General features: G+C 51.0%; 5 protein-coding genes across 5 annotated transcripts; 1 reads left to right on the forward strand and 4 right to left on the reverse strand.

The window, feature by feature from the left end:
* Window positions 1–2404: 2404 nt before the first annotated feature.
* Window positions 2405–4984, forward strand: GLOTRDRAFT_75238 (exocyst complex component sec6; the record flags this gene model as incomplete). Its single annotated transcript, XM_007867037.1, has 4 exons — window positions 2405–2716; window positions 2767–3159; window positions 3211–4711; window positions 4769–4984. The coding sequence occupies 4 exons, from the start codon at window positions 2405–2407 to the stop codon at window positions 4840–4842; spliced, it is 2280 nt and encodes a 759-aa protein (XP_007865228.1). The 3' UTR covers window positions 4843–4984.
* A 90-nt stretch (window positions 4985–5074) lies between these two features.
* GLOTRDRAFT_92937 (uncharacterized protein) lies at window positions 5075–6508 on the reverse strand (the record flags this gene model as incomplete). Its single annotated transcript, XM_007867038.1, has 2 exons — window positions 5075–5362; window positions 5417–6508. The coding sequence occupies 2 exons, from the start codon at window positions 6506–6508 to the stop codon at window positions 5075–5077; spliced, it is 1380 nt and encodes a 459-aa protein (XP_007865229.1).
* A 688-nt stretch (window positions 6509–7196) lies between these two features.
* Window positions 7197–8923, reverse strand: GLOTRDRAFT_92938 (acid protease; the record flags this gene model as incomplete). The annotated part of the gene is made up of 6 exons (XM_007867039.1): window positions 7197–7416; window positions 7484–7666; window positions 7717–8306; window positions 8355–8599; window positions 8654–8684; window positions 8744–8923. The coding sequence occupies 6 exons, from the start codon at window positions 8921–8923 to the stop codon at window positions 7197–7199; spliced, it is 1449 nt and encodes a 482-aa protein (XP_007865230.1).
* Window positions 8924–9736: 813 nt separating this feature from the next.
* Window positions 9737–11394, reverse strand: GLOTRDRAFT_75241 (Metallo-hydrolase/oxidoreductase; the record flags this gene model as incomplete). The annotated part of the gene is made up of 8 exons (XM_007867040.1): window positions 9737–9956; window positions 10010–10101; window positions 10166–10221; window positions 10275–10380; window positions 10441–10647; window positions 10698–10774; window positions 10836–11023; window positions 11095–11394. Coding segments are annotated over 8 exons (1245 nt in total), but the record flags the coding sequence as incomplete, so codon positions are not given.
* Window positions 11395–11720: 326 nt separating this feature from the next.
* Window positions 11721–13325, reverse strand: GLOTRDRAFT_128456 (uncharacterized protein; the record flags this gene model as incomplete). Its single annotated transcript, XM_007867041.1, has 7 exons — window positions 11721–11990; window positions 12045–12189; window positions 12245–12261; window positions 12317–12555; window positions 12608–12805; window positions 12859–12972; window positions 13028–13325. 7 exons carry the CDS (start codon window positions 13323–13325, stop codon window positions 11721–11723), a joined length of 1281 nt encoding a protein of 426 aa, XP_007865232.1.
* Between the last annotated feature and the right edge of the window lie 552 nt (window positions 13326–13877).

Below are 13877 nucleotides of genomic sequence, written 5' to 3' on the forward strand. Positions count from 1 at the left end.
AACTATGGCTCTACAACGACTTCTATTGCGAGGGCGTCCTCCTCAAGCTCCTGGTCGGCGAAAGGAACCTCCTCGATAGTCGCAGCTACAAAGGTGGTAGCTGCGAAGGCGACAGGAAAGCCCGCTCCGGTGTTCCTGAGCAAAGAGCAGACGCATATTCTTAACTTGGTAAAGGAAGGGCAAAGTGTTTTCTACACGGGAAGTGCTGGTGAGTTGCGAAGCGGACAGTCCCTCCGGAAGCCAGTCCTCATTTACGTGGCTATATGCGCATTCTTCGTATTCCTGAATGAAGGTCCCGGAATGAACTGACATGTGAATCCAGGAACTGGAAAGTCTGTCCTCCTACGAGAAATCATTAAGACGCTTCGGAAGAAGTTTATCAAAGCTCCGGATGCGGTGGCCATCACTGCCTCCACTGGTTAGTCATATAGATGTGCATTATCGATACCTGTCCCAATTGAATGGGAATCTCTTCAGGCATCGCGGCTTGCAATATCGGCGGTGTAACAATTCATTCTTTTGCCGGCATCGGTATAGGCGAAGGTAAACCGGATGATCTGGCCTCGAAAGTCAGGAAAAATAAGAAGGCGATGGCAAGGTGGCTGAGGACGAAAGTGCTTATTATCGATGAAGGTAGATATCCTGCAATATTCGACGAATGTGCGCCGGGGTTAATGAGAACGCTATGCAGTGTCCATGGTGGACGGAGACCTGTTCGACAAGCTTTCTCATATTGCGAAAGTGGTACGCAAGATCCCGAAGGCTTTCGGCGGTATACAGGCAAGTCCCCAGGGAGCTTATTCATCGTCTACATAGAATAAAGTGCCTTGATGTACAATAGCTCGTCGTTACCGGCGATTTCTTCCAATTGCCGCCCGTCACAAGGGGTAATGCGCCTGTGAAGTTCGCCTTCGAAGCAGAAGCCTGGACAGAAGCTGTCCAACGCACTTTTAACTTGACCAAAGTCTTTAGGCAAACAGATCAGGGTGCGAGTGTCATGTTTCGGTGTATACGTCCATATAATCATGCTTCTTTCTTCCAGAATTCGTGGACATGTTGAATGAGATGAGGTTTGGCACGTTATCACAAAAATCCATCAATAAATTCAAGTCGTTATCTCGGGAAATTGTCTACGAAGACGGACTGGGTCCAACGGAGCTGTAAGCCAATCCCATCGTTAGATGTCAGCCAACTGATGCAACATATGCGCAGTTTTCCTCGTCGCGAGGACGTTGAGCGTTCCAACTCAACGCGTATGAATCGCCTTGCGACCGAGCACCACACGTACTTCGCAATGGATGGCGGAATAATAGACGGTCCCCAACGCGACAAGATGCTTGCAAATTTCATGGCGCCATCCCAGATCACGCTCAGGGTCGATGCACAGGTCATGCTCATCAAGAATATCGACGAGACACTCGTCAATGGAAGCATGGGGAAGGTCGTGCGGTTTGCAGATCCGGCATTATATGGCTCGGAGCAAGACCTTGCTGGCGGGGACCAAGTTGACCCGAAAGATAGAAAGAAGGGTAAAGCTCAGGCTGAGGGCAAGCTGTTTCCTGTGGTAGAATTTGTCATTCCAGGCCAGAGACGGATGAGGGAAGTCTTAGTCACAACGGAATCTTGGAAAGTAGAGTTGCCGAATGGTGAAGTCCAAGTTTCCCGGACTCAGGTGCGTTCGGTATCATCTGGATGACTCAGTGCTTTATTAACCGTTTTGATTTCAGATTCCCCTCATCCCGGCATGGGCAATGTCCATCCATAAATCGCAAGGCCAGACACTGGAACGAGTGAAAGTTGACCTCGGCAGGGTCTTCGAGAAAGGTAAGACCCTCTTACTATCTACCTGCCTAAGCCTTACTGAGTATGGTCCTCCCCTAGGTCAAGCTTATGTCGCACTCTCCCGAGCAACTTCGCTGGACGGCCTTCAAGTCCTCAATTTTGATCCAAAGAAGGTACGTGCTGTTCTTCTGCATGCTGGATAACGAGCTTATGCCTTGAAAGGTTACCGTTCATCCGAAGGTCGTCCAATGGAGCAGGACGCTAGAGGTCATCCAGGACAAGTAGAACATCGCAGCCGAGAGTGTTGCCGCATAAGGTTATGCTGGGTCGTCAGATTACACTAGCCAGTCATCATTCTAGCCTGTATGCATATCATGTACTATACCAGTTGCTATACGTCGAGCATAGTCGATGATAGAGAACGTCGTAATCATTCACTGCGGGCTCCCAAAAGCCACAACAACAAGTGTACCTGTTTTAGCTCACACACTGCAGGGTGCGCAGGCCAAGGTCAATTATCCTCAGACTGGCTATGACCTAAACGATCCTTGTTCGGTTCTGTGTATTCTCATTCCATGACAGTTGTTGCCACCACTGAGACGACGTATACCCTGTCGCCGCGATGACCTCTGTACAAGCCATCAATGCGCCTCCTACTCTGTCGGCTGCACAAGCCGTAGGCGAATACCTGCAGTCTCCCGATGATCTGCTCAAGCTCGTCGCGTTCCGAAAGAAACTTGAGAAGGAGAAAGCCTCCATAGATGCACGACTCAAAAGTGGAGTCAAGGAACAGCTTGATGCCACGAAAGATGGTCTACGGAAACTGTTCGGGACGCGAAACAATGTGCAGGCAGTGAGGGACGAGATGGAGACCGTGGATAGGCTCTGCAGTGACCCAAAAAATGTAGTCCCAACGTTCGACCAGATCAGTAGGGTGAGTACGCAATATATGACCATATGAATATACAATCTCATGTCTTGAAGGTATCCATGGTCCATCGGAACTTCGGGCAAGTAGAAGAAATGGTCAATAACCTTTTGGAGATGAGTTCCAAGCTAGATATGCTGGAAGCAATGCTAGCGAGCAATAGAGAAGAGGTCGTTGGCCCTGCGCCGAATCTCCTGGCAATCCATTACAATATCAACCAGCTGGAAGCGTTTCGCAATCAAACCATGCACCAGGCTAAGAAAGCGTCCGCTGATTCCAGAAACACTCTCACTCGGTGGTTTGAGCGGCTCAATAAGCTCATCAAATCTTTCGACGAGTATATTGTCGATCTCGCCCGGAACATTTTACCTCTGATTCGTGCTGGCCATTCAGAGGTCATCGTGAAATTGGTGAAAATAGCAGAGATCGAAGGCAAGGAAGATGAGAAGGTATGTATCATCCCAGCAGACGTCCCCTGTCGGTGTACTCAGCTTCGATAGGCCATAGCCATCCGGCTCGTCAAGCGAGCTGCTAAGATGGATGCAGCCGCGAAGTTCCGATCCATGCAGGCCGATGCAAGAGTCTTCAAACACTATCGGTCCAATATTACGAAAACAATCATTGAGTCTATCAAGCGTAAGTTCGAGGATGCCCTCAAAGAGTACGAGCAGGACCCCGCCGGTTTCTTGGACAGTCTTGGATGGATGTACCAAGACCTCATCCGCATTGAGGAAGACGTCGTCCCATGCTTCCCTCCTGAATGGGAGATCTACTCTCTCTTTGTTCGAGAGTATCACAAGACGCTTAATGCCACGCTTCAGAAACTGCTTATGTCTGAGCCGGAGGCCTCGGTGCTCCTCACTCTTCACGCTTGGCTCAAAGAGTACAAGAAGAATATGAAGGAACTGAATGTTCCTCCCGAGCTGATGGAGCCGCCATTGCTGGATGGCAAGGAGCAGGGTCTGATCGAGGACTACGTTAACCTCATCATCAAGAAGCTCGACGAATGGACGAATAACCTCATGAAGACGGAAATCCAGGCATTCACTACTCGGTCAGAGCCGCTCGAAGAAGATAGCGAAGGGCAGTACGCTATGCAAGGAGCCATCATCTTATTCCAAATGGTCAACCAACAGGTGGACGTGGCCATGGAAAGCGGTCAGGGCGCTATCCTGGCACGAGTTGTATCTGAGGTGAACCGCGTGATGCGGATGATCCAAGAACAGTGGACGAAGACCCTTGAAGGCGAGTTCAAGAAGCACGTCGAGAAACCCGAGGAGGCGGTTCCTGGCTTGGTAGAGCACACCATCGCGCTTGCCAACGATCAAATCAAGTCTGCCGACTTCACAGAAGCGTTGTCCGCGAGACTGGAGCCATTAGTTTCCGAGAAATATCGAGTTACGATCAGCGAGCGCCTCAATGACGCTATCGACGGATTCCTAGATGTAGCGAAGAAATGCATACAGACACTCATCGACATTATCTTCAACGACTTGAAGCCGGTGACGAAGCAGCTTTTCCAGCAGACGTGGTACGATGGCACCGTCATTGAACAAATTGTCGCGACCATGCGGGACTACATGGGTGATTGCCAAGCCTTCCTCAATCCCACCCTCCTTGAGTTGTTGGTGGAGGACCTGCTCGATCAATTCCTCGTAACCTACATCACCGCCCTCGTGAACTCTCCTAGTAAGCTGAAGATGCCTGCCGCTACGGACCGCATCAAGGACGACGTGAGCGCCGTCTTCAAGTTCTTCAGCGCGTTCAAGCAGCCGAAAGAGCTCGAGGAGTCGTTTGAGGTCATCGAGATGATCCTCGGCATGCTCGAGGCATCCAAGAGTATGGTGTTCCTATCCTTCTGGTCCTTTGCGAAGGTGCACGGCCCGAACATACAATTCGTGGAGAGTCTCATGAAGATCCGAGGGGACTTTGACCGCTCGGCCGCTAACGAGGTTATGGAAAGCGTGAAGCGGAAGGTTAAAGATGAGGATATATCAGACCGTGAGTCAACCGGCGTCTCAATGGGCCTGCTTGCGTGCTTAATGTCTCGTCTTGTAGCTCCGGAGCCCACTATTATGAAGAAGATCTCTATACAGAGCACGTTCTCCCGCCTTTTACAGCGAGCGACTTAGCCGCGCACTCATTTCCTCTCGTGCTCTAGATGGACTCAACTGTATTTCATTGATGCTGCTGTCTATGGATCCACTGTACTAGCTACCATTAACTTATTTGCATACAGGTATATGTCTATTACAAATAATCATCACATTTGCCTCATCACTAGGTCCGAATAGCAAAACAAGTCCGAAACAGATAGGAATAGGTATGTGCCCAGGAAGAAGAAAATCGTAAACCATCGTGAGACTAGTATTCGTCTTCTTCCACGAGATCATCCTCGTCTATAATCTCCATGAGTTCATCCACTGCCAGTGATGAAGGACGTCTCCTTCGTAGGCGGGTGACCAGTGAGCGTAGACCGTCGAGCCCGTTGAACCGCGGCTTCTTGAGCAGGACGCGAATGATGGGGGCTTTGAAGGTGACTTCTTCTTCCTCGTCTTCTTCCTCATCGTGTCCGATGATACGTCCGCGGAAGTCGACCGACGGGACTTGCAGGAAATCTGCGTATTGTGGTGGGACACAGGGGGCGTAGTCCTATTGTACAGTAAGGTCAGTACGTGACGGATGCTCGTTGATGCGGTGACATACCCCGCTGTAGGACGTGTCCTCATCGTATACCATCTCATCCATATAGTCGTAGTCCAGTTGCTTTGTCAACACGGCTGACGAGCCGCTGAAGATGACATTCGATTCGCGGCGGACGATGCGCCGTTGAGGTTTCGTCACTATAATCGTAGGCAACTGTCTTGATGGACGAGACGGGGCTTCGTTCTTGTGCTCGTTCTGGCCAGAGTGCGAGGTAATGAGCTGCTCCATCTCTTGCAGGTTCTCGAAAAACCCCGGGGGAAGCTTGGGCTCGCCGCCCTCCGCGAGCGTGTCGATAGAGGTCGTAGTCATACTGCAGCTGACGCTCCTGTCGACCGGCGCGTTCTCCTTCGAGTTCAGAGAAGCAGTGCGTGCGCGGGGCTTCGCGCGGGAGTGGAGGGCGAGGAGGCGCTCCATCTCCTCAAGATTGTCAAGGAATCCTTCCGGGAGGCGGAGAGAGCCGCCGTCGGCGAGGGTGTCAATGCTCGTGTCGGAAGCACTACAGCAGCGAGAGTCATCCGCGACACTATGATGATCGGGAGAGAGCCAACCAGCGCCCGATAAGCAACTGGCGTCGATAGATTCCTCAAAAATAGGCTCCAGAGAGTACGGTGGGCAAGGTTCAGTGCAGGCGCTGTAGGTGTCCAGGGGCTTCGTGAGGTCCACGACCGCGGGACTTGACAGGGTTGATATAGGTTTCGCGTCGTCTTCGTAGACTACTTGAATGATCTCGTAATCCAGGTCTTGCGTGGCTGACGGTGAGAGGGAAGTGACATAGCAATCTTTCTGCAGTTCAGCTTCCAAGTCTACGCAGTCCGCGTCGTCGAAGATGACGAAGTTGTCAGGCCGTCGCGAGTCGCCCGTTCGTCTCGCAGGGGAGTCCTCCTTCGTCGGCGTGATGTCATGTACATGTTCGGCGCCGCGTGAGGTACGACTTCTCCTGCGCAGAGTGAGTGCGGAAGCACCCGAGGACCGCTTGCTTCTTCCTTTGACCAGTGGCATTGGCAGTGATATCTTGACAGAGACCGAGTCGACAGATGATGTCGTATGAGTAAGGTCAGAGTCGTCGATGATCAAAGCCCGAGTAGGAGCCATGTCAGATAAGCGTAGGAGAGAGAGGGGTACTGAAGCCATAAGCAGAGCTGCAGCGGTTTATATGGAAGGCAATGCGATCCGAGACTGTCAACCGTCGAGGCTGCCAGCCGCCTGCGATCCCCATTACTGCGCGTGATTGTCAGAGAGAACGATGTCAGTCGTGCGTAGGTGAACGAAAGCCAGTCCGACTTGAAAGATCTGCAGGTGATTATGCTGCTGGAAGACTAGTATTTCCTATGAGAGTCAACGAAGGGCTTTGAAACGCATTGCTGCACTGACAGAATGTTTGTCTGGTCCCATATCATCATTCTGCCATCAACGGTGATACGACAGGGTTGTCACTTGCCACTGGCATGGACACACTAGCGCCCACAGCAAGGCACTCCGAGTCGTGCCGATCGCGTTCGAAAATACTTCAATGCGGTGGGACTTAGAATTTTCGCGCTGTACCCGCTACCTTGGGCCATCAGCCACCGTTGACCCCGGGTCATGGCAGGGTCGATTTACATGTACGTGGATTTACAGTATCTCACGTTATCATAACTTGGATATTTGTATTGAGGCCGTCTCCAGTACTGACTCTCAGGATACGCCAGCAAACTCCTACGTATAGATTACTCAGAGTAACTTAAATAAAGTCATCCCTTCAATATTTGCATAGGCATGATGAATGAGAGAAGCCAAAATCCTAGGTACGGTCATTATCACTTGAAGAGCTAGCATTCGTAGATTCGGCCCTGATTGTTTTGATGAATTCGGATGGGGTAAGCTCCATGGGTGAATTGGCCAGTATACGGTGTCTGATGGACGAGAAATCCGAAGCCGATGTCGCATTGGTTACCGAGACGAATTGAACATATGGCCCTTCTGAAGTGGTCGCATTGTAGACTGTGTTTCCATAGGAGAGTCTGATCGCGTGAACATCCATCAGTAAGCATAACACGGGGGGAGATGAAAGGGACTGCTCATGCTGACAATGTGTAGACATTCCGAAGGAATGGCAATCCCAATATCATATCTGCCGCCGGAAGTCCACTGCCCCGTCTAAATGACGAACTTTGGAATGTATTGCTACAAAATGTGACTTCAGTGCCATTTGTGAGCCTGAAATACTGGATGGCGGTAAGATCCAGCGGATCCATCAGATACTCTTGACCACTGCAATACCTTATCAGCATACCATGATGACTCTAAGCTGTTTAACTTACCCGAAGGTGAGGCTGAGGTTGGCAGGCATATTGCACGGGATAATCCAGGCATCAACCTCCTTGAAATATGCCGCGCCGGAGATATTACTATATATGAAGTCCACGATATCGGGACTAACGATCGTAGAATAGTATCCGCTATCAAGAATCACGAGACTCTTCCCGGATGGCACCTGTGGCACAGATGAATTTAGGGTATACTGGGTACCATTAACTGTTAGACCATCCAGGGTTAGGGCCCAAGTTGGGAAGGAGGTGCCGTTGCTGCTATCCTCATCCGAAGTGTCCGAAAACACCGGCAAATGGACAGCTTGAGCTAGCGACGATGCGTAGGTGTCCACGTACGTGCCGAAAGTGAATGTGCCATTTGCCTGAATGGAGCCGCTTCCACTATCCCGACCGAATATGAGAGACGCAAAGGGGGAGATACCAGGACCGCTTCCGAACAGACTTGAGGCAAAGCTGTGGGGTCTGAGCGTGGCATCATATTTGTTCTCATCCAGAATCTCTTGAATCACCGACGCGTTCTCGAAGCCCAGTCCAAGTACACCGTAGACACCGTTGTCAAACAACTCGGTCATATTGATCGCCTATGGTAGATGTCAGATAACATATATCCACGACTAGATTTCACTAACATCATCGACTCTGACAAACGCTTCGACAAGATCAGCGACTTTCAGCATGCATAATCCTCTGAAGATCATACCTGAAGTGACATTTACAAATGGACCAACAGTGATGTTGACAAATGCGATCGTTCCGGAGACCAAGCTATTGCCGTAATCCAGCTCTGCGTGGATGGCAGTAGTATTGCTGTTGACCACTTCGGAGCTGAAAAGCCACATATCCGAGTGCGCGGTAGTGATTGCCACCGGAATCTCTAAATCAGAAACAGGTCAAATATCAGGCACTAATGGGATAAATAACGTTGTACCTTTCCCGAGAACACCTATGTTTGTTGTATACTATCCAGGAAAGTTGAGGTTAGTCACTCAGACCATTCCGAGACAGCGAAACGACTTACGAAGTTATTTCCAAAGTTTGTCAGTGGAATGGGTGCATTCTGGAACTCCCGAGTATTGAGGGAGGGGAAGCGGGCTCCATGCCAGGATATCAATCCAGCGGACGTAGATGGCCTAGCAGCAGCTCTGGGATAACCAGCCCAAAGCAGGCCGAAGGCGTAAAGAGAGTGGATAAGCTTCATGGCGAAGCGATTCAAGATGAGATGCAGTGAGGTGAAGATTCCCTGGAATAAGCGTCGCTCTTTATAGTGCGAGGAAGGGGTTGTCGGCGTACTGCATACCTATTCGGCATAATGCTTCCAGAGATGTTGTGTAGTCTAGCGTAAGATCCAACGGCACGCAAACCCCGGATGCTTGAACAAAGCTGCTATAGGAATGTATTATGTGAGTTACGTCGAGTGAACAAGCCGCCGCCTTTCATCTCGTAATCATTGATCGGCGGCAACAGGGCAAGACGGAATTCATGTCCGAATTGTCCGTGCGATTACAAGGAGAGACGAGCTGGGTTCGCAGGCTGGCTAAAAAAACGCTGGCCTGTCGCAGGAGTGGAGGTGTGAAAGTGAACATTACATCAAATCGGAGAGCAAGACTCTGTGTATGTAAGATAATTGGGATTCGTTGAGTGCCGGTGGACTTCGCCAAAAATGTGTCCCCAATACTGTCGACCTAGACAAGCTTTCCGGTCGACATCGTCTTTGATTGGTCTTGGACCCCAAAGTTAATGCAGGGCCAGCCAGTGGTGACTTCATTGACAGCATCAAACTAGGGTAGGAATGCAGGAGAAATGCGGAAGCTTCAGGTGCGTCTGTGGCGAAGAACCCGGAAACATCCGGGCCAAGCCTCCGACCGTCACATGTATCAAGTTTGTATTCCGTACAAGAACGTATGTCATCTCTAACTACTTACTCCAGAACCCGCGTTCCCGTCATGTCGGGGAGGAACAATAAAAGTCTCCCCGATATCCACGACGCCAAACCCGCCCTCCTCCCACCACATCCCGACCCGTTCCTGCTTCTTCCCCTCCTGTGATCTCGCCTTGACCAAGTTAGCCTTGGCCTCATGTATCCCCTCGATAGCCCTCCTTCCTTCCACCTCGCTCCCCACGAACGTGGCGAAATGCATAGCGATGGAGTGGCGTGCCTGCAAATCTAAATGTATGCACAGCGCGTCCAACGGCGTGGCGTGGTGTGCCAAAGTCAGCGCGTCGGTCGTTAACTAATACATTAATGATTACTCGTCGTGGGGCTCTGCATTTTTGCGCTACATACCTCCAGTCCGGCAGCGCTGACAAAAGAGAGGGTGCCTCCTCTCCATATTGGTATCATTGCCAGGTCTATGGGCCGGAACTTCTCGCCGATTTCTTCATAATATATCAATTTCGTTGTCAGATCCACGTACATGGCTAGAGTCGCAGCATTTCGCACCTTTGAATGCGGGACAAACTTCAGTTGCATCCAGGCCTGACCGGTAGCCCGTATCACTGGACGGAATAAGCAATCTCTAAGAGAAGGTTCCAAGTCTGGCTGAACACACCCAGCAAAGTATACACAATCCCTCTTCTCACTCTCACCTCTGCCGAAGAATTGTTCCACGACCCACCCACACCACAAGGTTGAGTTTTGGTCGGTTACGCTCCGACCTGCACGAGGGAGCAACATATTGTCCCGATTTATCCACAGCGACCCACAGGAGCGCTTACCACTAGCATGCTGAGCCGGGACGCAAGTTATACGCACCCGAGGCTCGAACTTCTCTACATTGTGCGCGTATTGGTATTCATCGGCCAGTATGGCGGCCGAGGGATCGTCTCTAGCAATACCAGGCCCCAAATCGACATTTTCCCACCAGTCGAGTTCAGATATTTGTTTGGCAGGAATGCCAGAAGATTCCAACCACGACTTGTTCCCTGTGCCAGAGTCAACGGCAGACATGCAAGGAATAATGCTGTTGACGCACCCAACGGAACTAGAAATCTAACCTTGGGCTGAAGCTTGATGAGCTCAAGTATGCTATTGAGATCTAAGTGGTCATAGCTGCGATGGCGTATGATGTGAATCCATCTGGGAATCACACTCGATCGGCCTGCCAACGTACTGGTTGTGGCTGATACAAACAAAGGCGATTTCTGGCAGTTCCTCAACGTTGCAGGGAGGCGGCAGTCTTCGTGCCGGGCCAATGTACCTTACGGGTCCTGCACGGTAAGAGAATATGGGATCAAATAGAAAACGTATAGGTTCGTGATCGGGCGAGAAAGCAGGCTTGGCGAACTGGATCAAGAAGGACTAAGGAAGAAATAACATTACGGGATGTGGATAAGTTTCGTAAGAAGGGCATGTATCTGAGTCCTACCAACCGCATGTCCCAACCATGTCCCGACAATGCTTCCATCCCCGTCCTTGTCGAAATCGGGCCTCACGACTCGTATACCTCGCACTCTCTCTTGTCCGGACGCGACCTCGGGCTCATACGGGTCTACTTTGGGTGCGAAGCGGATGGGTATCCCAGCGCTAACGATGGAACCCAGAGAGGGTGGTGCGGCCGAGGGCCAAGGATTGGCAAAACCCCTGGGTCTATGATGGGGTGGCCGTGAATCCTGCGACGAAGAGGAGAAGGTCGAGGACGCGGTATTCTGTCGTGAAGGTCGCTTGAACATGGATGACACTACAAAGCGAGATTCCCTAGGACCGAAACCGAATATCGTTTCAAGCGTTGCCACAAAGCGAGGGACCGAGGATCTGTGGCGGTTTGGAGAGGACCTGCAAAACACTCCGCACCACCATAGTAGTAGTCGTCATAAAGAAGGCACGTCAAGGATGTGGGAAATGCAATCGTGTTGCCCCTTTCGCTGATGGAAGACTGATGACCCAACGGCTACCTCTGCGATCCCAACGTGTACGACTATGTAGGACATTAACGTTTGAGAACGTTGTGGTACAAATCGTATTTACATGGTGACCTTGTTTAGCCACATACATATTCTCAATCCCGGCCCGGACCACGACGGTGCGTATACCGGAGATGCCGAAAGAAGACAACGGTAACGCTTATGATGCAGATAAAGAGGAAGCTGGAGGTGAAAACCGATATGTATGTTGCTCGGTCGAATCGCTGGGAAGGCTGATCAGGTATCATCTGGATACCGAAGAAGGAGTACAGCAGGACGGCCGCAGTGAAGAGAATCATAGCCCATGTCAGGAGGGCAAAGGGGATGCTGAAGAACACGGAAAGCAGTGCCGCCCTCGAGGCTGTCTGACAAACAAAACTCGTAAATGATGTTTGCAAGCGAGACGGACAATAGCTTACAATGCTTCCAAACTTGATCTTGCCTGTTTGCCACTGTAAGTAGATTCCGGTCATTATGCTCCCCAATGTGAAAGCAACGGTCAGTAAGGTAATGACGAGAGTTAAGCCGACCATCCCCGGGACTGCGAGGAACGATACCGCGGCCCTGTATGACGCATCAGCAACGCTACACCTATCGGTATATGAAGTCATGGACTCACGTCAGCACCACTGTAGCCTGCCTAGCGGTCAGTCTTGAGGCAACCCCATACAAGCCAAGCCCAAGTACGTACCACGAGCACTGAGATCTGAAGCTCCCCGTTCAATAGGTCAAGGTACTCAGCCCAAGCATCGACCCTGCCCTGCAGCTTCATAGTCGTTAAGGCAAAATTTGCGCGATGCAAATGACTTCTTGGAGCGCCGAAGCAAAGCATAGAGAAGATCAAATAGCTGGGATGGTCTCTCTTCCTCCGCTGCGACGGGAAGCCATGCGCAGATCGCTGGCCATACTTGTGTAAATCGCCATGCCGAGCTGAAAGGAGTAGTTGAGCCTGGGGCAAATATATTGCGTCGCAAACGCCTACCTGAAGTAAGCATAATCCATGATACCAAAGCGGTCAAAGAGGCCGACTTTGACGGGATGTCGAAGGAAGAGGCAGAGCCTCTCGGCATTCGTGATCGTTCATCCTGCATGCCATCGCTTTTCTGTAAATATTCCAATAGTTCTCTCGACTGCTCCAAAGAGAACGGAGCATGGGACTCTGATCTTCGTCTTAGAGCATCTGTTTGCCTACAGTTGAGCGAAATAATATCCCATATCGTACACAGGACGCACCCATAATGTAGCAATCCAGAAGCTGGCGCGCGACGGACAATGCATGGGGAGGAAGGGGCCGATGTGAAGGATATCGGCACATGAATTCCCAATACGCTATACGACGGTCGTAACCTGTAGCTTACGAGTCGACGGGCGTTTGATCAGCGAACGGTAAATGGGTGCCTACACTCGGCGTTTCCGTCAGCAGACATGATGTCTTCCTTCTGTTCAGACGCACAGCGCATTTCGTGATTGACGAGGAGAGTCTTCAAGGCTTCATCTTCATCGGATTTACTGACGGATATCTCATACTTGTCCTCGCCCAGAGCGCTCTGGAAGATACTCGCATAGTTCTCCACTTCATGTAACTCCGCAACATCGACGTCGGTGACCAGATTATCTTTGCGGAAATATTTCCAGCCATTCGGATGGATGTGACAGGCCCAGCCGAGTGTCGTAGGGTCGGCAGTATGGGTAGAGGACATATATATGCCTGTGTGAGCTGGCTCTGAGGCATAGCGACCACGGTTCATCTCGCAGGATCCGCTCTAGCAGTAGTAACGGTGGAGAACTTTGAAGTCGTATTCCACAAACTCCGGATATATATCTTCTGGTGCTGCCCGAAAGGACCTGGCATACACGAGGACCGGAGGACGCCATGCTGTATTCGAGCTTCACCAGCACGGCCAACCTGAATGATCGTTCGGATATGAAGGGTCGGTGAAGCAGAGCTTTATACGGCGATATCCAATGAAGGGAGGCCTAATCAACGCTTCTTGCACCTCGTGGCCCTAGTCGCACCGAGTTGAGCACTTCCTGCGTATACTTGGATCATACTTTGATTGCTGCAGGTCCTGGTATTGAGGAGTCCAACATCCGGGATAGCGGGGGCCTACGAGTGTCAATGAAGAAAGTGGCGCAAAGCCGCCTGACCCTGCACAGATGCCATATGTTGGGAATCGCATACTTGAACCCAGGGAACCGTATACGCGTGCGGCGTGCCAGGTCACCGCTGCATACCGCCATGGCCAACTGTA

The sequence above is a fragment of the Gloeophyllum trabeum genome (genome assembly GCF_000344685.1).
Source record: "Gloeophyllum trabeum ATCC 11539 unplaced genomic scaffold GLOTRscaffold_00005, whole genome shotgun sequence".
In the NCBI taxonomy this organism is placed as follows: Eukaryota; Fungi; Basidiomycota; class Agaricomycetes; order Gloeophyllales; family Gloeophyllaceae; genus Gloeophyllum; species Gloeophyllum trabeum.